This window comes from Rattus norvegicus, chromosome 19 (assembly GCF_036323735.1).
Source record: "Rattus norvegicus strain BN/NHsdMcwi chromosome 19, GRCr8, whole genome shotgun sequence".
NCBI classification, from domain to species: Eukaryota; Metazoa; Chordata; class Mammalia; order Rodentia; family Muridae; genus Rattus; species Rattus norvegicus.
In genome coordinates, this window is record NC_086037.1 from 38511825 (window position 1) to 38534664 (window position 22840).

The 22840-nt window shown below is 41.3% G+C and overlaps 1 protein-coding gene and 1 pseudogene across 1 annotated transcript; both read right to left on the reverse strand.

Annotated features, from left to right (window-relative positions):
* Positions 1 to 4026: 4026 nt before the first annotated feature.
* On the reverse strand, positions 4027 to 18555 carry LOC102557406 (carboxylesterase 1E-like; annotated as a pseudogene).
* A 1041-nt stretch (positions 18556 to 19596) lies between these two features.
* On the reverse strand, positions 19597 to 21377 carry LOC134483627 (KH homology domain-containing protein 1-like). The gene has a single exon (XM_063278863.1). It carries the CDS (start codon positions 20777 to 20779, stop codon positions 20351 to 20353), a length of 429 nt encoding a protein of 142 aa, XP_063134933.1. The 5' UTR covers positions 20780 to 21377; the 3' UTR covers positions 19597 to 20350.
* Between the last annotated feature and the right edge of the window lie 1463 nt (positions 21378 to 22840).

A 22840-nucleotide genomic window follows, 5' to 3' on the forward strand; every position in this document is an offset into this window, starting at 1 on the left:
TGTAAAAACTTCCTGGTGATGATTTTGTTGATAGAGCCAGAAGACACATATTCCATTATTTTTAAAACAGATAGATAACATTGCATGTTTTTATCATGTGCAACATATTTTGATATACACATACATTATAGAATGGCAAAATCGAGCTAATCTACACTGGTTTAAAATTAAATACAGACATAAGTGCTCCTCTCAACCTGAATTCTGTAATATCTATACATGATCACTTTCCTATTATACCACAGATTATTCACTTACTCTCTTTTACTAGTATAAAAGAAGGCTGTGAAACTTCCAAAACTTGGAAATAAATAATCTGGGCATTTAAAACTCAAAATAAAGTATTAAAGTGAAAGCTAAAAAAAAAGAAAAAGAAAATCAAGTTTCTTTTTTCTTTTTCTTTTTTAAGAAAAGTCAAACTAACAAACTTAGTTGAACTAAGAAAAAGAGAAAATGTACACAAAGGAAAGACTTGGTGTTCTACAAGATTCCAGGGAAGTAAAGTGGAGTCTAAGAGAGTACGACAGACTATTTTATATACAGAATATCAATAACCTAAGAAAAACATACTATGTTGTCCATCCAATATCGTATCCCATGAATGAAGTGAGGGCTTGAGAGTTGGCTTAGTAGAAAGGAGGAATAATGTTCTTCCTCAGGACCTGAGTCGTCAACACACACGAGGCAGCTCCAAAAGATTCCATACAGTATTCTGACATTTGTTGTACATGCACATGTATGTGTGCACAAACACACACACAGACACACACACACTACAAATAGATCAAATCAGTGATAACATTAACCTCCTCTCACTGAACAATCCATGTTCTGATGACGTCCCAGATGAGTCACCCTAATCTGTTAGAGAAAAAAGTAGTATCAGTCCAAATATTCTCCTTAAATTTCTTTTAAAAAATGAAGGAAGTAGGAATAGTTCCAGGGAAGCATTACCTTCAAACTACAATAATAGAAACATTATAAGAAAAATGCATTCTATTTTCTATAAGTATACATGCAGAAGCACTCAAGAACATGCTAGTAAGTGAAGTGTAAGGGCAGATCTAAAGGCTAATCCAGCCTCATGCAGTAATATTTACCACTGAGATATGAAAAGAGAGTCATTACAGACTGGTGTACAGAAACCAGGTGGTCATCTTAATTAAGACCAGCCTGGTCTACGTAGTGAGTTCTGGGCCAGCCTATGTAGTTAGGCCCTGCCTAAAAAGTAAAAACAAAAGTAGACAAAATATCCACATTATACAAAGTGTCCTGCCAGTTTTGTGCAATTCCTATCAAAATTCCAGTATCGAAATTCACAGATATAGAAAAAGTATTTCTAAATTCATATGAAATCACATTTCTGAGAGTAAGTGTCGACACACACACATAAATGTATACATTCATGCACATACTAAAGGCAATCATGAGTGATAAGAAAAATGCTTAATGTCTTATCCAGTACTTCATGATATACTAAAACTCACATAATTAGAATAATAAATTGCAAAAAGAACAATAAAAGGTAGACACAATGACCATTCGAACCCTACATGGAGCCTAAAATGAACCCTCTTGGGTTCACAGGCAATTGTGATTAGAATATGGCACAACTTTTCATTTCATGAGAGAAAATTGTGTTTGATGTATCTTTCACCTAGAATAAGCATAGTGTATATGATGGGGTCCCCATTGTTGCTGTACATTCCAAAAACAAAGAACATGCAATTAGAAAAAGAAAGTCACTTCAATAATCACTGTTCAGAAAACTAGATTGCCACATCCAGTGTTAGACTAGACACTTATTTTGCATGGTTTAAAAAGAAAAAGAAATAGAAAATTGGATTATAAGTCTAATTCACAATGGTAAACTAAGACAACTATAAGAAAACATAGAGAGAAAAAACCTGTACAACATTGGTTAGAACATGACTCTCTTGGTTTGATCCCCAAAGTTGAGATAACCTAGGCAAAAACTGTAAAATAAAATAGATATCCCATTGCAAAAGTTATTCACAGGAGGGAAAAATAATGAATAATCCTTGTCTGATTGTGTGCGTGCAGGAGTATGTGTAGGGGTGTGTGTGTGTGTGTGTGTGTGTGTGTGCAAGATGGGACATATTTTCAAATGATACATGCCATAGAGAATTGCTTTGCAAAGTATCTAAAGAATCTGAAGAATTCAACAGCAAGAAAAAAAGCATCAAACAACCTCTTTATTTGGATAAGGATCCAGAGCAGAGTAGGGGATGAGAGGCAACACCTATGATCGTAACACTTGGGGCCTGAAGGCAGGAGGACACCTTGGATTTGTCTAAATAGAAAGACCTTGTCTCACAAGTGAAAAAAATAGTAAGAACCCGAGCATACATTTTTTTAAAAGAGGGATAAAAGTAAAAATGTACAAGAGATCAATAAAAGCTGTTAACATCTATGATCATTGATATAATGCAAATTAGAGCCACACTGAGCTAGCACACTGAGCAGTCAATGTATTTTATGAAAAGGTATTAGCAACAAATAGTGTTGGCAAGGATGAAGAAATAAGGAAACTCACACAATGTGCGTGGTACGAAACACGAGGACAGTGCTTAAAGCATGTTAAAATGGAATCGTCATGTCAGAGATTAATCCCAGTTCTGGCATTCACACCCCAGATTTGAAACCACTGTGCTGGAAATATATATGATCCGTGATTACACCACTCACCAAAGTCAAGTGATGGATTTTACTATGTGTCCACTAATAGATGAGTACACAAAGACAGTGTGTCATAGTGTAGATGGGATCAGGCATGCCTTTAAAAAGGAAGATGCACAGCCATTACGACAAAACATATAAAGATGGAGAATTATGTGCTAAATGGAGTAAGTCAGATCTAGATGGACAAGTATACATATTATTATGCACATGTGATCTACAAGAAAGAGCACAAAACATCAAAGAAGAAAGGGTCAGTGTGTAGATTGTCATGAAATCAGAATCATTCTGTTCATCTTTAACCTTTTTTTATTAGAGTTGCCTATTTGTCTTTTGTATTGGGGTGGGCAGACCATGTTGCATTTGTGGTCATAGAGCAACCATGTGAGTCTCAGGGACTGAACCCAGGTCATCAGGCTTGGCAGCAAGAACCTTTATCTGCTGAACCATCTCACTCACTCCCCGTTTTATTTTTGAGTTACATTCTCCAACATGGTAAACACTGAGGATAAAGAGTATTTAAAAATGTTGAGAGAAAATGGTTTCATGAAATACAAAATTTGATGTGGTAGTGAATTTATAGTAATTGTTTCGCATTGACTCATAAACTGCAATTCTGTATTTATATTATTTCCATCATTAAACATTTTTATTACTGTATTATACACACACACACCTACACATATATAGGGATGGATGGATGTAGCTGTCAATACTACTTCATAGGCTCATTCTCTGTCTCTCTCCTCATTATAGTACTGCATTCATCCATTTTCTTCTCACACATAACTGGAGAAACTGAAGTAGCAGCAGGAAATTCATACAGCTACTTTAAATCATGGGTGCAAATAGAAAATTTAAACCTCCTAGGAGGGCTAGATAGATGGCTCAGTGGTTAAAAGGACTTTTTTCTCTTCTAGAGGATCCAGGTTTGGTTCCCATGACTTTTTCTGGCATCTGGTAGAACCAGCATAAACAAGAGAGAGAGAGAGAGAGAGAGAGAGAGAGAGAGAGAGACACTTGGACATGAATATATTATATAAATATGTATCAATTATTAATCACCAGTAATGATTAACATCATTAATTAATACCAGCACTGACATTAGCTATCATTAATTTATATTAATTAATAATGATTAATATTATGGCAATATTAATTTTTGCCTGCTGATATTAACTATTAATATCAATTATTATCAGTTGCTATTAATTAACATTAATTAATTGCAATGTAACAATAATATATAATATACATGTAAATACATTTTAATAATATAATTATAAATAAAATATAAAATTAAATCTTTAAAAAAATTCTCCCAGAAAGTTAGGGTTGCAATTGAATAATCAAAAGCTGGGCGTGAAGGAGGGCTCCACAAATGGCAACTGTAGAGGTCCTCATCCCTGGGGTGAGCTTATTATCCCAAGATTCACACCCATGCCCAGCACTTGGTCATATAGGAACGTTCTGTGACAGCCCTCTGCCTGAACACAGTGGCACATTAAGATGGACATAAGCTGGCCAAGAACACAGGGAGTGTCTACATTCCTACCCTACAAGGGTCTTCTCCCTCATCAACCTACTTGGTCGTAAACAGCCTTCCTGATGCTGTACCTCTGCCCTCTGTTAATGCTCTAAAACTTGTTCTGACCCCCCTCTAAAACCTCACTCAGTAATTGACCTCTAAACCCGTGCACCAGCCTAACTTCCTATAAGGAACCTGTGACAGATGCTGTTGATGACACTTGTTCCTGTTCACATCCTGGCTCCTGTTCATTTCCACCATCTGTCACTCTATAACCAGGGGCTCTTTGTCTGGTTACTACATACCGTTCTGCTCACCTGCACAGCAGCCCGGCAGAAATAGCCACCATTTGGATCAGGTTTACCCTAACAGTAAGGGGTCACTGGTAGATTAAATTCTCTACTCACTCACTATTCAGGTGCGATCGCCTTGATCTGCTGGTTTCCCAGCCCTCCCCAGCCCCAGGTCTAGTGAATATAGGCTTAGCTTGGTATCAGCCTCTGTGCCTTCCTCTGTCACTGCTTCCTGTACCAACTCATATTTTCTGGGATCAACTCCCTTTACTCCGTTGCATTTCAATGAGGTCCACGGACAATATTGGCACAAATCAAAGAGGACAATATCAAGATGCTTGATGTTGGCAGTTGCACATTTGCAAATGTTTGGGTATAAGCCAGTCACAGAGCAAAGGGGTAAAATAAGTGTCCTTTTGTTCAATCTTAGGGACTCATCTCTATGTCCACGGGAGACAATCACTGATGGGACACCGAATATCACATCCCCAATCAATTCCAGAAGTTGGTCTTTATTTCTGTCTTGGTCATCTGTGTATCTTAAATACTTCTTAATGGCCACTGGAATTGCTTCTTCAGGAAGGTTCTAGAATGAATGATAAAAGTGACAACATGACTAGTACGACTCCTCCGGCTCGTTCATTGACTATAAATCTCTTGAGTCCTGAACAAATCCTGCATAGTGATGTGGGAACATCAGATAAGTGGGAACAGAGAGAACACTTCATTCTTTTCCTGACATTCTGTAGGTTAATAACTTGGGGCGAGTTCTCAGCTTTTCTTTGATTTACAACCAGTTGCCATAGTCCTCAGGGTGCTTACAAGAAGAAAAGAAGACTTCTTCAAGAGCGATGTGGCTGTCATCGGGTCCAATTTCATATCAGAGGGTGGATAGTTCATCATCTATTTAAAAACATGGTTAGCATTTATTTTGAAATAGTCATTATCAGTCATGGACCAAACAGGCAAACTATAGCAAAGCAAATACAGATATTAGTTTGGGCTTTGATGGTAATGGCTACTTAGGAGCTTTAAAACAATTGGGGAAACAGATCTACTTATGCAGAAATCTAGTCATGAAAAGTGATACTCTAAATATGTGTGTTGATCAGACCACGGGGCACCACGACCCTCAAAGCAGAGAGGAAACAAAACCTCACAGATGTGTAAAAGAGAAAGCAAATGCCATCCATTTCATTCTTTGCTATCTACAAAACCCTTCTGCAGTGAGAGCTGTGGAACTCTCAGCCTGTCTCAGTCCTATACAGAGACTTGGCCTAATTCCAGCATAGCTTCTAGCACCTGAAAGCCACATGAAGAATGATACTGGCCTCTCTACAATGACTACTGGAAAAGTTTGCTGTGTTCAGAAATTCATCTTTAGCTAAGACATGGTATAGATAGACAGTCACCAACACCTGCTCCAGACAGACTACAGAATACTTGGAGTTAGCCTCACCTCTCTGCCTATGGCAACCTCACATCCAACCAAAGACCCAAATGCTTGAGAATAAATATTGTCCCTCCTTTCATAACCTCTCTAAAATGTAAATACACAGGGTGGCAATTCTTTTCCATCGTGGTGTCCTTACTTCATCTTGACCTTCTGTCAAGAAGTGTGTTTCTCCTGCAGAAGAGTTTTGAATAAGAAATCTAATGTCTAGCTATTCAGACTCTCCACTCACTCCACAGTTCCTCTCCAAGCTTCTCCAGCCTTGAAATACCTGGGACTTGAGTTCAAGTCATGTTTGAGCTTCTTCCTCTTGCTTCCCTACTACTGAATGAAACCAGCTTTACTCTTGAACCTAATGTCTGGCTTTTGTTATTATCTTTGTAAAGAAAAATCCCTTCTTTCCCTTTAACAGGGCATTCTAACTCATGATGAAGTGTCTTTGAATCTTTCAGTGATATGAAATGAGAACATATGTGGAGATTTATGGCAAATGTGTCCAAGTTCATGGTGGAAGCTGTGCTTCCCAGTCAGACTCCTCTGAACTTCCAGCCCTTTCCCATTTAGAGACGCCCATGTTTGTCTGATTGCCTGGATCTTATTTTTGTAGGCCTTCTCAGCCTGCACATTCTGAACACCTAAGTTTAATGGAGTGACAAGCTGCTCATTGAGATAAGATTCCCAGGACTGGACCACCCAGGCTTAAAGGCTAGTCAGGCAGAAAATGTCTCCCTGGAAGTATGTGTGACAAGAGACAGATGCCCTAGGCACAAGCAGAGGTCCGGGAAGAACATGTTGGAGGAGTAACGGGTAGGGGATGGTCTTTTCAAAGAGATCTCTTTATGCTCACTGTTGGCAGAATCCAGCCAAACTCTTGCTTGTTGATTCCCACGATGTAGGGCACAATGTTGAAGTCATTCTCAGCCAGGATCTCCTCAGGCATCTTTGGCAGCACCACTCCATCAAGCACAGTGGGAACAAACGGATAGCTCTGAAGAAGAGAGCAATGTCGTGCCAGAGATAACCCATCTCCCTCTCTGATTTTCTAAGCGAGAAGACAAAATAGACACTGTGGCTTGGGTAAGGGCTGTGGGACTTAGGGTACTAAGAAGGAGATTAAGGGTGTCTGTGCCCCTAAGGCCTGATTTCGGATGTCTAGTAGTAAGTGGAGGGTAACAAGGAAGAAGAGGGGCTCTTAGCTGAAATTAAGTGTATATTATTGTAGAATATGGAGTTCCATCTGTAGTAGATTATACTGTTTAGGGTGATTCTTTCCATTCCTGATAGTAATACTTGTGAGGTTGACACAAATTCTGCATCAGTGACTCCTGAGCCACTGCTGCTTAGAGACTTACTGAGCGAGGCTCCTGGGAAGTTGCTCTCAATATTCTCATCATCCTCCTATTCTATGTGGGTTCCAGTTTTAAAAACATGTAATATAATAAATTTATTACTTATTTATAATAAAACTCCAGATTAATAGGATTTAGCATTTCCCCAACAATGGATAATGTAAGAATAAATTTCCTTGGGCTCAGAGTCACAATCATGAAGGCTATGAATCTTTAAAAGTCTGTGATTTTTAAATGCATTGTCTCATGAATCCACTAATTTACCTAATTTCCAATCTCTTCCTGTTGTTTTTTACACACTAAAGATATCACATGACTACTCTTCAGCATGGTTCCTGGAGAGCCAGTCAATTCTCTTTTTCTTTGGGGTGTAGTGTCATGTTGAGTCATCAACACTGACTTCAAGGTCAAAGGCACCAGAGCTCAGGCCTGGCAGAAGCCCATTTATCACTCCTGTTTTCTCCCCAAGGTGACATATGGGCATCACTATGTTCTAGCGCATCTTAAGCAGAGGAATGTGTTAAAGTATATGAACATTGAGAAGCGGTAGTAAATAGCCCACTGGTGGATACATGTGATTAGCAATGATGAGACAAGAAGTAAAGCTCGACTGCAAATGGGATGCTAGCTCCACAGACTCCCACTTGGCTCCCAACTCTCACTGCCACACCTCCCAATCAATTTAATTCTAATCCATAGAAAACATATGTTATTACAAGTTATTACAGTTATTACATGTTATTACATATTTTTTATCCTGCTACATGCCTTTCCTACTAGAACAGAAGTCTCCAAGAAAGCAGAAGATTATATGCACTTAACTGTCATGTTCCAGCTGGTAAATCAGCTCCAGACACAAAGTGAGTCCTTAGTAAATCATTCTTAGGTGACTGAGAGAGTCTCGTTTTACTCTTTAAGGAAGTTCTGGGATCCACGAAGAATTAAACACAGAGGACAGAACCATAGCTGGTGCTAGCTGGGTATTAAAAAGGCAGAAGGCAGGAGAAGAAGGCAATGGTAGACTTTCTTAGGTCATGGGAGAATGAAAGTCCAGGCTACTCCCTGAACAGCTCATCAACTGTTCCTTTGACAAAACCCTTAGTAGCATATCTGTAACATGATCGTGGAGCATTCTAGTGAAACCTGTCCCTGCAGGCTCCTTTTGGGAATGAGGAATAGGAATGAGAAGGGGAGACCAGGAGAAGGGGAGAAAGGGACGAATAAGCCCAGGGTACAGAGTAGTTGACCAGAGCTCTCTACAGAGTTGGGGGTAAGTTCAATTCCAGTCTACAATCCTTCTGCCTATGCTAACTGACAAGTGAATGAGTGATTTCTCCTCTCTTGGCCTCCACAGTTCACACACAGGGATAACCAGAACCCCACAAACAGAAGTCTTATTCATAGTTATTTGGAGGGAAAGCACTGTTAAAACTCAAGAGGAATCTAATCCAGAAGGTGATAATCCTCACCTGTCTGTAGTCTCCATGCAAATCCAGTGAAAAAAGATTCTGTGAAGATAAAACAGAGGTTGTGTTAGGAACTCTCTGAGTTGGGTTAAGGATGTGACCACCCTTTTGCTTTCTCATTCCTACAGTATTCTCTGCCTATGTGCACTGTGTGTAGGGGGGTGGAGTAGGGTGGGTAAAGTCAGGGTCATTGGAGCTCTGGAAAGTCACCTTCTATGGGTACCTGTCCTTCTCTTCATCTTTCCACCTGAGTGTTCTCCTACAACCTCCCCTGGTGTCTCTGCAGAAACAGTGAAAACAATATGATTGTTTGTGGGGCATATGGGGACTTGAAGGGAGATTGTGAGATGGACTGGGGCAGACTAGAGTGACAGGAGACAACACTTGCCCAACCCTCACTTGCCTCTTCCTTATTCTGATGTCATAAGTCTAGGTAACTACAGGTGCCATGGGGCTCTGCCTCCAAATATGAGTAACAACTCAAAAATACCTACAAGATAGCATAGAGTTTATACCAAATGCATCAATAACATTTGGAGAAAATTGGTTCCAAAGAGATGCCATATAGATCTTTAGTGTTGCTGTTTTCAGTCTTTCAGGGAACAAAACACCTGCATAGGGAAGTCAGCCAGAAACAATAGCCAACGCAGGGACAGAGACTGGCAAATGCTAAGCATGATCTCAGTACCTGGATAGCTATATCCTGAGCCATCTCGGCTCCTAAATGCCTTAGGTCTTAGTTACTGGAAGGCTCAGTCACAACGCATTCCTGAAGCATAGTCTTGTGTTTGAAAACTCCAATACCTATGCTCGCTGAAATTTTCTAGTGCACACATTTCTGTGTTTTATATTTACCTTGCTCAGTGTGATTATCACATCCCTACATCCTCTGTTTTTCAGACATGTGTCCTGTGGGGTTCCTTATGATAACCAACTACCAAAAGCATCAGTCAGCCCTCAAATGTCACCTCTGAGTAAGACCTCTTGTATAGTTGTAATGATGTGACTCCTCTCTTGCTGCCTGTGCTCTGGACTACTCGCCGCTGACCCTACATATCCTTGGGGGTTGGACATGAGGTGGTGTGGAGTCAAAACAGGTGGAAACGCTGCAGCAAGCTCATTTGAACACTGCTGCAAGCTCCTTTAATAGCCCCCGCCTGCGCCCCATTGTTCCCAAGAAAGCATCTCTTCTGAACAGCAATTTCCAATTGGCTGGCATTGTCTGTGCCAGCAATCCTTGGTTTCTGCAGCAGTCCTCAATTAGGCTCTCCTGCTGGAAGTGCTTTTGTGGCTGCACGGCTCCCAGCATTTATATAGTAGTGGTCCTACCATTCCTGCTACACTCTCTGTATTTCCCATACACTTAACCCATTTGATATATTCTTGTTTTTCTCCTTGAACTATTTTGGTAAACAGAAACTATTCAGTCTATTGTGAATCTCCCACCCTAAAACCATGCTCCCTCAAATTATCTTCATTGGATTTATGGAATTGGCCAATATACAAACTGTTGATGGGCTGGAAAGATACTGACAACTGTGTAAAGTATTGAGTAAAAAGTTACAGATACTGACTGAATGATTCATAGATTGCGGACAAATTAGAAGTGACAAGTTATGATATATCTATCCTAGATCAATGCACTGTCTTCAATGAATTGGTTGGAGGGATGGATATATGGAAGATAAGAAATGGTCAGGCAGGTAATTGTCTTTAAATCTGTAGAAGTAGTCTCTGGAAACATGGAAAGGTAGGTAGTAACTTATAATTTAGGTAGCTTCTACATCAGCCAAGTGATACTTGATAATGAAAAAACACCACTGATGGTTTTTCATTATAAGGGAGAGAAACAATCTCAATAATACAGAAGGCAGGCACTGTTGCCAAAAGGCAAGAGAATGCCCTGAACAAAACAGCAGAATAGATGAGGTGAAGAAGTCTGAGGTAAAGTACAAGGTTGGGGAGCACTGGGACAGGCCAACCAACTTCACCTACCAATTTTAGTGTGGTCTCCAAGAGTTCTTCCTCTGTCTTCTAGCGAAGGCAGTGAACCATGGCAGCTGAAGTTGTGTTTTTACAACCAGATAGGACAGCAATTTTCTTCAACAGATCACAGGCCACAGCAAAGATCAAGAGTAGTATGTATACCTCTGTAAATACAGCCTAGAGTTCTATCCAATCCTCACTTGCTACTGATGGAATATGGTTGCCCCAGATTCTCAATATGAACAAGTAGGTGTGGGTTCTGAGCTCCTCAGAGTGTTGCCTTTGTTGGTAATTGGAATTTGATACAGACTATTTAAATATTTGCATCTTTATAATTTGTAGAAGCAGGTGGGTCTTGCTGAGTTCTAGGCCAGCCTGGTCTATAGAGTGAATTCTAGGGCAGTCAGGGTTACATAGCGAGACCCTGTCTTAAAACAGAAAACTAATTTGTTAAGTGGGCATAACATTGTGCATGTGAATTTGTTAAGAGAAGCTGTGTCCTGTGTGGTAAGGAAAAAGAACTAAGAGTTCTACTTCCGGTGTAGAGCTATTTCCTCCATGCTCTGGTCAAGTGTCTTTTGCCACCTACATATGAATTGTGTCTTTTATAAGAAGAAAAATAACATGTGATGTTTTCAGCTGACACACCAAAACTTTTACTCAGTTGTCAAGTGTCTAAGGAACATGATTCATGCAAAATCACTTCAGAACATGCACTGCTTGACCTAGCTGTGAGCCCAAAACAGGCTAAAACAATTGGAAATGTCAGCTGCGTCCCATAACAAGAGAGATTTATGAGGAGAGAAGACAAAGGGGCATAGAAACTGCCCAGAGTAGAATTTACCTCAGCCAAGGGCCTGCTGTTCTTCTTGACCAGGCCTGCAGTGAGGGCCACGCCACTTTCAGAAATGCCTTGTGAAAGAGATTCTTGGCCAAGGGAGACAACACCTGTCAGAGATAAGTAGAGGAGTCCTTATGCTCTCCGTGACTCACGGGATTCTGTGGGACCAGCATTTGGATCACCTTTATGACCAGTGTGAAGCTTCCCCACTTGGCTCTGCTGGCTCCTGGCCACTGCAGGATTGCCTCGGTGGCTCCACAGGGCAGCCAGCAACAAATTTTACCTGATCCTGTAGCTGAACTTCATTTGGACAGCCCTCTGGAAACACTCACAAACAACTTCCAAAGAGAGTCAGAAGAAGGAAAAACTGATAGGCAAGTCCATTTCAACAGACAGGTGTTCACACACGGAGTACCAAGGCAGAGAAAGCAGATTACCAAGCAAATAGTAACCGCAAACAGGCAGGCATAGCTACCCTTGTAGCTGATAAAGTATATTTTAAACTGATGCTAATTATAAGAGATAGGGAACACTACATATTAATAAAGGAAGAAGAATTCATCTAGAAGGTACCACAATTATAAGCAAACATTTGGAGCCTCTTAATTTCATAAGACAATCACTAAGGGATATAAAAGGCCACCTAGGATAGGATATCAGAGGACTTCAATACACAGCCCTCGTATTTGGAAAGGTCTTCCAAACTAAAAATAAGCAAAGAAATCTCAGAGCTAAAATATACCATGGATCAACTGGACTTAACTGATTTATACAAAATATGTCACCCAATACATAGGGAATACAAAAGCTTCTCAACTGCAAATGGAAACTTCTCCAAAACTATCATATCACAGTCCACAAATAAAAAAGTGCTAAGAAATTGAAATTATTCCTTGTTTCTAATAAGATTGCCATGAAATAAAAGTAGAATCAATAACAGGTATTTAAATAGTCTTATCTTAAGCATATTATAATATCTATATGCATGTAAATATGTTAAAATTAATTAAATTTGTCCTTCAAACCATTCCAATTTATCATCAGGTTGTAAATAATATATGGAGGAAATTAAAGTTATTAGATTGTAAGCATGAAATCAAGGTGTCATATGAAAAACATTGGAACCCAGGAACTAAAAAAGAAAATGAACTGCGATGGCTTTTGTATAAATTAGGAAATTCTTTATAGTATTTAGTTGTCTCATCAAGGGGATAGCATGAAATAGACCTTGTACTCTTATCCTAGAACTAAACTATTTAAGTTATTGAACAGAATAATCTGTGAGAAAGTATCCAGAATAATCATGTATTGAAGTATCCAAATAGTTCTCTATTTGCAAAAGCTAAAGCTAGATTTTAGGTTTCCTGTAGGGTCAGAATGGAAAACAGAAGCTCTAACTCTATATAATTGTTTAAAAGGGAAAATCATGGCAGAATAAAACTAAAATTCAAAAATTGAAAAAGGCTATGCAACATAAGTAAATAAAAGAGTCACAGGAACACACATACATCACAATGGAAAGAAGAGAGAGTGGAAGTCAGGTCTACAGGAGAGAAATGATAGATACATGCAGGGAAGGATAAAAGCTGTGAAAACACTACAGTGATATATGTCCAATTGTCCTCCTTGGATTTATCTGCATCTTTCCTTATCTCTGAGGAAAACAAGACCATTTTCCTCTTAATATTCAGCCACATGTTTGAAAATTATGGTAATATGTTTGCACTCTGATCAGTTCTCAGGGGGCTGGAGGGTCACTGAGGACCCCCAGAAGTTTCCATCGATTCCCACAGTGTCTCCTACTCCTTGTCTCTACCCCAACTTGATTTCCTCATATCACCAGAATGTGTTTGAGACTGCTCCCTCTTGCAGCATCTAGCCATCCTTCCTCACACTCATTTCTCTATTCCCCCCCTGGACCCTCAGTCCCAGACACTGCTGCCCTTTTTATTGGGTTTTCAAAGCCACAAGACCACGTAAGATGACCCAGTGACAGCTCTGAGAGCTCTAGTTCCCTCAATGTGTAGGTCTCGCTTGAAACAGTGATGCCTGATCTACCTTACGCCCTTCCCCTTTACGACCTGCAACTTATTTCAACACTTCTCCCCTCTTCCAAAATGAATTATATGTTAACATAATGAGCAAAGAGAAAGAGAACTCAACTAATTGAGAAGAGAAATAATATATAGCATCTGCTTTTTATGCTGGGGCATAAAAGTGCCTCTTAGAAGTCAAGGAAGTTTTTAATCTTCCATTGGGTACTGCTGAGCAGTAAAAGTATCAACCTGAATCTAGGTATTGAAAGCGAAGTTCCCATGGCTGGGGTGTGTCTCGTCTCCAAGGGATTCTATCAGAAGATATCATACCTAAATAAGGTCTGGTGCCAGGGACACTTACAAGAACAGAGACACTTTCACCTCCTGCTGACTCTCCAAAGATGGTCACAGAGCCTGGATTCCCCCCCAAAGTTGTCAATGTTGTCCTGGACCCAGTGCAGTGCAGCCACCTGGTCTAAGTGACCCCAGTTGCCCCGGCTGTGTTCATCCCCTGTGCTGAAAGAAAGCAGAGTGAAATTAGATATGGCATAGCTGGATTCTCAGAGCTAGCAGTAGTCTGGGGCTCTTAGTGAAGTAAGCTGTGCTCTACATTCCTAATACATGGCTTCACCCGCCTCTCATCTCTCTAGCAATGTGCTCTCTGGGACTCAACACTTTTCTTCCAGGAACTAGTTAGTGCTCCTCTAGAAACAAGACAGTCAAAAATCTCCAACTTCTGAGAGTGTAGTCAGTTCACACTGCAAAGAATAATAAATGAGTGGGAAGAAGTTTTAGTATCAAGTAATGAAAGTTCTTTGAAAATAAAAATAAAACCAGCTTATTAAAGATGTAGGGATGGGGGCAGTGGGTGTGGGTGTGTGGGCGGGGGGGGGTGGTACTTCAGACTGCAGGACCAAGAAAGGCCTCTTGGGAGCAGTGCTAGCTGGTTAATAGAGACTCGAGTATAATGAGCAGGTAGGCTTATTAATATCATAAGATGTTACTGCTTGTCATAAAAGTAGCAGTTACAAAACATCGGAGCCATGGAAATAAACATCCGAGTGTATCTAACAGCAGACACAGGCTCTGTCTGGCAAGGGATTCCACACATGTGTGGAAACCATCTGAAGAAGCAAGATTTGATTCAACCCATATCTCTTGTAGCATTCTGACTACTCTGTAGAAAATTCATGCTTTAGAAGTAATGGGTTTATAAAAGCTGCTGGTTATAACAACAATAATCCAGTCCTGAACTGTAAGACTTTTATCAGTGTGGAAGCAGGGAGTAGGTGATAAAAGCAGATGAGGTCAGTTTGTTTTGAAGGCAGAGCCAAAAGGACTTGCTCATTGGTTAGATATTGAATAGTGGAGTCCAAAATGTCCTCTAGGCTTCTATATCAAGCAAGCAGGAGGTGGCATAGCCAGTACCAACAGTGAGATGCAGGAAAAGGAGGAAGGTTTTGTTCTTTTTCCTCTACTCAGAACAGCAGAAGCATGGCATAACTCAATCCACCTCCTACAACAATGGGCCCACTCTGCAAAAGGTGGTCTAGAGACAGCTATTATCTATGCCTTGAACCATAGAAGGAACAACTCATAAATCTGCTTAGAACAAGTGCAAAGAAGTAGAGAAGTAATGGATAAGCGAGGTCCGCTAGTGGAAGAGCAGGATGCGTTCTGAAGGAGCCTGGCAGAGGTCTATAGATGCTTGCCATCACTAGAACTGAGTCCTGGCATCTTTGATCTAGCAGCTGTTACATTGGGATGTGCTCATATGAAAGAATGATGGGGTACAAGAGTACTGCCCTTGGTGAGATCATGGCACCAGGGTTAGTTTCCTAGTGAGGCAGGAATAAAAATAGCAAGGCTTCCTCAGTTTCTCCCTCCAGCTTTGTGTCTCCGATGTGATCTCCTCTGCAAACTGAAGATTCCATTTCTGTCCCTCTAGCAGGTTGATCTCAATATAAGGGCCCACACCAGACCCCAAACAGAAGAATAAAAATGAATCTTGGATGATCAGCCTCTGAAATTCTTAACTCAATAAATATTTTCCTTATAAATATCACAAGTATTGATCTGGTATTTTGATATATAATGAGAAAACAAATAGACTAATAAGAGTTCAAACTACCTGAAGAATCCCCAAATACCCAGACGGTATTGAATGACCACTACCACCACATTTTCATGAGTAGACAGGGCTAGTCCATCATAGGTGGATGCCCCACCTAACACTAGTCCACCTCCATGGATCCACACCATCACCTGGAGAAGGAAGCAACAACACAGATTACCAGAAAGCTCCTCAGAAGGACCATAGAAGTTGTACTGTTTGGTTACGTAAATCTAAGCTGACTCAAGTATGGCCTCACTGAAGCAAGACTAGTACTGAGCAAGGCTACAGCAGGCAAACTTTCCTACCCATTGCTGGGGCCTAGAATGTCGTCTTCGCCATTGTTTCTTCCTTTCTTCAAAGACTATGAATCCTGTCTGTACAGGCCTCCTTAAACAAAACATCATCACAGGAACATCTGAGGCCAATGTTGTCATGCTCACCCCAACACTCTACTCTCCTCATGCCTGGGCTTCATGTCAATGGCTCGTCTTCATCTTTCTCAGACTCCGTGTCTGACTGTGCATATGGTGATGCTGAGTACAACAGCAGGATGAAGGAACAAGTGATCCAGTGAGGAAATTCCCGTAGTCCCACCCTGAGCCTCTAGAGTAGACCCAGTAAAAGGCCTTTCCTCTTCCTCCTCTTCTTCCTCTTCCTCCTCTTCTTCCTCCTCCTCCTCTTCCTCCTCTTCTCTCTCCTCTTCCCCCTCCTCTTCCTCCTCTTCTCTCTCGTCCTCCTCCTCTTCCTCCTCTTCTCTCTCGTCCTCCTCCTCTTCCTCCTCTTCTCTCTCCTCCTCCTCCCTCTCTCCATTTCCTCCTCCTCTTCTTTCTTTCTTTCTTTCTTTCTTTCTTTCTTTCTTTCTTTCTTTCTTTCCTTCTTACCCTCTCTCCTCTCTCCTCTCTCTCTCTCTCTCTCTCTCTCTCTCTCTCTCTCTCTCTCTCCCCACCCCCTCATCTCCTCAGATAAGGCTTTGTTTTTTTTAAGACAGAGTAAGCATAACTGGCCCCGTAGTTGCTATGTAGCCCATGCTAACATCAAAATTGCTCAAATGCTTCTGCCTCAGTCTCTTCAGTGCTGAAGTTGCACATGTGAGCCAAAGGCTTCTCTAGAGTGGACTCTTCTTGACTAGTCTTTCTTTCTGATGCAGATGACCCTCTGATCTATCTTGATATCCTCTATTTGTCCAGTAGGCTCAGGTAGTGATCAGAAGAAAGGAGAGGAATCAGTGACAGAGAAAAGGAAAGCTTCAGAGCTGGGGGAACACCCTGCAGCTATTACAGGGCCAGAGGCATGCATCAGGACAGTTGGGGACAACACAGCTCTGTCAGAAGAATGGCAGAGTTGACAGCAGCATTAGAAGCACAGCAGTAACAGAGCCAGCAGGGGTTGTGACATTAGCAACCTCAGCAGGAGCATCAGTAGTAGCAAAATGCAATGGTACCCTAGACGTAGCAGCCTCAAATGTGGCTATAGCAGAGAGAGGCAGATGAAATGTCCCTGAGAATAGTGAGGACAGACACAAGGGTAACTGGAGAAGTCAAGAGGAGAGGGTGGACAGCTAAGGCTTGTGGACAAATAGGACTACAGAAGTCAAAGAAGAGATGCTACAGGTTTTGTCTTCTATAAGAGTTTAAGAGAGCTGCTGGGTATTATGGACCCCAGGCTTCAGCAACCCTTGTTCCTGGATGGGACAGGAACAATAGCTGCTATCAGGAACTGGGGAATCCTGATATACAAGCCTCACATCTGTAATGCTTGATGTGCCGGGGAATCCTAATAACTAACTAAATTGGAAGGTACAATGATAGTCCCTACCCGGAGAGTGGAGTGTAGCCCAGAAGCTACTCTCTGGGGAAGAAGCCTCTGCCTTCTATAACTGTGACATTAGCAACTTCAGCGGAAGCATCAGTAGTAGCAAAATGCAATGGTCGATAACACATGTCATTAGAGGGCTAATAACTCCAGTTCCAGGAGCATTCTCAACATCTGCAACCCAGCAGGATATCTGCTCCTAGCTGTGGGCTACTGCCTCGAATGCTCTCAGAAGCAAGCAGTTCTTTTTACTGACATACAATACCTAGGGCCAAGGATGACCAGCAAATAACCATAGGTGACCAGTTTGCCTTCTATTTGTGTGAGAAAATCAGGGAAGAATTAGATTTTATCTGTGAGGCCATCTTCCCTAAACACCAGCTTCACACATGAGGAAATAAAGTCACAGGAGGTTAAGCTACTATGTTGTACTGTTTTGGAGACTCAGGGAATGAAGGCTACATCACAAACAACATTCTCAGATTTTAGTGAACATTGAAGACAAGTACCACTGCCTGAGGCTCCTGTGGAAAATCAAGGGAAAATGTCTTGTATGATGGACGGAAGCTCTGGGCCTCTGTATTGGTTCATTGCTGTGGTGCCCATGCCTCTAGATTTTTTAAGCCCTTCTGTTTGTATAGAGGAGCCACATGGTGAAACTCAGAAGGCTAGAACAGTTCCATAACTTACCGGCAGTCTATCATGTTTTGTCAAGTCAGCAGGCATGTAAATATTTAGGTAGAGACAGTCTTCAGAAAACTTCAAAAAAGAGGAATGTTCTCTTTTCTGTTAGAAGGTCATTGACTTTTTGCCCTGCCACTGGGTCTTGGGAGCACCTGTGAGAGGAGAGAGAACACCCATGGTTCTATTCTACCAGATGCAAACTGGAAATGTTACCTGGCATCAACTGTGTGCTGGGAGATGTAATTCTTTAACTTGCTATCATCCCATGGGGACACTGGAATGGAGGCCATGGGAACTGCATCCTGAAGCTACAGTCTCCTTGTTCTACAGCAAGTGGAGAACTTATTATGTCTCCCTCTCCAGAGTCTTCTATCTTCTCTGGCTAAGAAGAACGTAGGCGCTTATATTGGTTTGCCCTTGGAGATGACACTACTTGTACTGCCTAGACAGGACGCCATGTTCTGCTGAGCTTTGTCCAATGAGCTAAATATATCGCTGACTGAGATTCTCTCCCAGATGAACATGGTCTAGTTCTGGGGTGACTGACATCAGCCACAGAAATGCTCTCAACCAGCAGACCTGTCTATTAAGCAACATTTCATCAGTAACTCAAGAGAACTGCTTTCCAATTCAGCTTCACCCACTGATAAACTGGGTGACCTTATTTCCTGACCTAGATCCCAATCTGCCAGGTCTCAATAAGGAGATAGCTATGTCCAAGATCTTTGCAACCAACCCTCGCCTGCTAGGATTCTCTTATCAATTATTGAAGTAACCATTGTTGCTCTCATAAAAGATTCCAAAGGCCATTCGAGATTAGAGTGGGTAATGTCACTGATGTCTTCCAGTGAGGAAGACTGATTTGCATTGTATGCGCACACATATAGGTTAAGTTCTTCAGTGAGCTCCACCTTCGTCTGCATTTCATAGATGAGAAGACAAGGCACAGGTGGTCAGAGACCTGATTAAATATCTCACCACCTTGAGATATGCTCATGTTGTGCAGTTCTGATATTCTCAGTACCTTACAAGAAATATTCCCAGATCCCAGGAGCCAAGCATTATTGTCTTGTAGAAGGAGCTGCAAAGATCCTCAGATGTCAGAATGACACAGAAATGCATGTCACGTACATAAATGAATCAATAGAAATGGTTCTACATTTCATTCTGAGAACTTTTCTTACATCATCGAGGGAAAGGGTGTAATACTCTTAAAAGCAATAACTCAAATGTCAAAAGAGGAAACCATTAAGTTCATGAGGATTTCAACACAAAATCAAGATTGACATTACATTTATTATTGCCATGATCATTATGTATTATTTGTTTCCCCAAAGGCAGAATAAAAATATTTCAGTAAGTCTAATGTTTGGGCATGGTTTGTTAATGGAGAAGCTCTAGGGAAATTTTAAGAATAAGTTCATTGTTTAGGTTCAATAATTCTATTACGTGGGACTTATCCTAATGTATTCATGAATACGAGGAGTAGTTCCAACAGTTCATCCTGATCATATGTTAAAGACTCGGTTCGTATAATGCAGTGTGATGCTGGAATTAAGGCGATTAAAAGCAACAATCTGAGAGTCAGTGGCAGAGGGTGACTGAAGCTGCCCAGCATACTCGTCAGTGAGAGAGGCATTCATCAGAGCGATAGAGGCCTGTGACAGACAAGAGACTGGAAATATGTCGATGGCAGTGACAGCTGTTTCTGAGTAGTAACCTGTGTGGAGTCACATTCCTCAGCTTCAGATCTTGTATTTCCTAACTTTTCTGTAGTAAGCACTCATTAAATAAATAACAAAAACATATAAAGTAGTGGGAGTTCAAGTAGTACACTACGGAGAAAGGGTTCTAGGAGGCTAGGCAGTTTTAAGTGTCCACAATGTTCTTTTTTTTTTTAGAGATTAACACATGCAAGGCATTGTTTTATTGCACCTTTGCCATTACAGAAAAGCCTTATGCTTGGGAGATGTCCCTCAGATACTTGCACCCGAGTCTTCCCTCAGGATAGTGCACCATGCCAGGTCCCTTTAGTTTCTCTTAAAGGCTGGTCAAAACTGTCACATCCTTGTTTCCCAGGGTAGATCAGTCCCAGGTGGTAACTAAATCCTTGATATCAAGAAACAGGCCCCAGTCAAGTGCCTGCACTGTGAGGGAGGCATCCAAGTGAGCTCTGGTCAGAGGCTGCTTCCGGACAAGATCCAACATCTCTTGGCCTCGGGCCCTGTGGTAAGCTTCCTGGTTACACAGGTTCCAAATCATATCCACCAACCAATGCTTTGCTCTGAATGGTCCCACCACTGTGACTCGAGTCTGGCCTGAAGCTGTGAACCATCCCTCCAGTTGAATGAAGGTGCTGCTGTGTTCCTCAATGCATCTGAGGTATTTGTCACCATGGCCAAATATGTGCTGCTCCTGGTCCTCATCTATGAAGAACATGAATGGAGACTCAAAGTTTTCAGGGATCATCCACCAGCTATTCTTATTGGCAGCATCCATTTCCATCTCAGACATTCCCCGACTTCAACACAAGGCAAGTCCAGGCAACTGACTGCAGAATGATATCCACAATGTTCTTTTATTTCTAGGAGTTGAAAGACTTTTGTTAGGGGTGAAAAAACACATTCTGCAGGCACTCAGAGAAAAAGACCCTCTGAAAAGCAGAGCAGGGACTTGGGGAGGCTGAAGTCTTCCATAATGTTACTGATTTTAGAACAAAGTAGAAGCCAGGTAGAGGACAGTGTTGAGCCGTTCCTATGTCACTGTGAGGCAGGTTTCCTCCAAAAGAGGTACAGGTCCACTCTTGTGACTTACATAGGAGGGCTCTGCAGGCTGTGGTGGAACAAACCTCCGAGATCCGAGAGGGGGGTTGGCAAAGGGGAATCCTTCTAAGCTGAAGTACTTCCCGAGGACTTTACCTTGCAGGGTGTCCACTACAGGTGGTGAGGATGGGTGTCCTGATGGTCAAGAGAAAAAGAGAGCACATTAGGGAGAAAAACTCCGATCAGGATTTCTAATAGGTTTCCCTTTGTCTGAGGGATGTCTTGGTTAACTGCCACAGTCCCATAAGTCTCATTATGTTCTCAATATAAGATAATGTTGAAGAAAACAGTCCTTGTTTTGGAGGGCTGATGGAGTGGACAAATTGGAATTGCACAAGAAATGAATTAAGCAAAGAGGGGTGGCTGCTAGCAATGTTTGTGACCCTGAGTAGAGTATAATCTTCAAAAGTCTCTGGAAACATGTACCCATTAAGGACTTGGTACTGTCCCATCAAATGTGCACATATATTTAATTCAAACACTCAAGGCACAGAGGCAGAGGCAGACATATGTCTGTGAGTTCCAGGCTAGCCTAGTCTACCCAGAGAGTTCCAGGACAGCCATAGCTATACAATTAGATCTTGTCTATAAAAAAAAATAGCAGATCCCAGGGCTGAGCCTCATGGTAGACAAGAGGATGTACAAGATATCTCTCTTCTCTCAGGAGTCTGATCTTATAGGACAGGACCATAGAGATACTTGGCCTAATGCTGAGTTGAAATACGTGTCCTAGAATGAACACTTCTGATTTTTTTTTTGTCTCAAAAGAACTGCTGCTTGTAGCAGATGCAGAAGTGAGCAGGGGAAGGTGCAGAGCATGCAGAACAGCAGCAGCACACAGAGTAGAACAGATGGTCTGTTGGGATGGCTGAGTTGCGCACCACCAAGCAGAGCCTGTAGCTGTTAACGGCTATTCAGGAGCGAGAAGGTGCCTGTGTAGGAGGTCTTTGGTCTTGCTCAGTGGACAAACACAAAGTCTGAACAACTGCAGAGTAAAGGAACTTTTTAAGTTCTAGGATATTCCCCCATTGGCTTTGAGTTGGGTGATCCAGAGTAGAGCCTTTTATGGATTCCACTATTTCTATATATACTTCTATATATTCTATGTACTTCCATATACCTCATTCTTACACAGGAGACAATCATTTTTCATTGCTCTGCTCCTTTGATCTGTCCTACTTCTGTGTATTATGGGATCTGAGGAAATCAGCCTGATCTTCCTTCAAGAGACAGGGGCACTTGTGCACACCTCCTCATGATCACCCATGGCTGCACTCACATGGTCAACTACCTCAATGCCTCAGAGCACCCTTATTGGTGATTCCTTTTCTATCACTCTTACAACTGCTCCCATATTCATAAGGAAAGCATACTTCCTTCTGCAAGTGTGACATAATAGAAAATGACTCCCGGCTTCCATCTAACGGAAGAATAACCCACTTTATTGAACACTCTGTACTGAAAACAGTGAACAAAACAGGATATGGGATGCAAGGTATCTACAAGTTAATTATTGAAAAAAAAAAGGTGTTTCCTGCTGTTATTTCCTGCTAATTAGTATAAAATATTAAGTTAATTTTTGGAAGAAAGTTATATATCCTCAGATTATGCTTTGCTGACTTTTATTTTACTTATGATTATTATTATTAGGGTTATCAGGACAAAGCCCCATGATAAGGCTAAAATATATTTATATAAAGAAGAACAGCCATTAACACTGGGGAAATCTTTATGAAAAGTAGGTTGCAAGCTG

Coding starts and splice junctions, on each gene's coding strand:
- LOC134483627 (XM_063278863.1), bottom strand. CDS start 20,779: ATGTCTGAGATGGAAATGGATGCTGCCAATAAGAATAGCTGGTGGATG.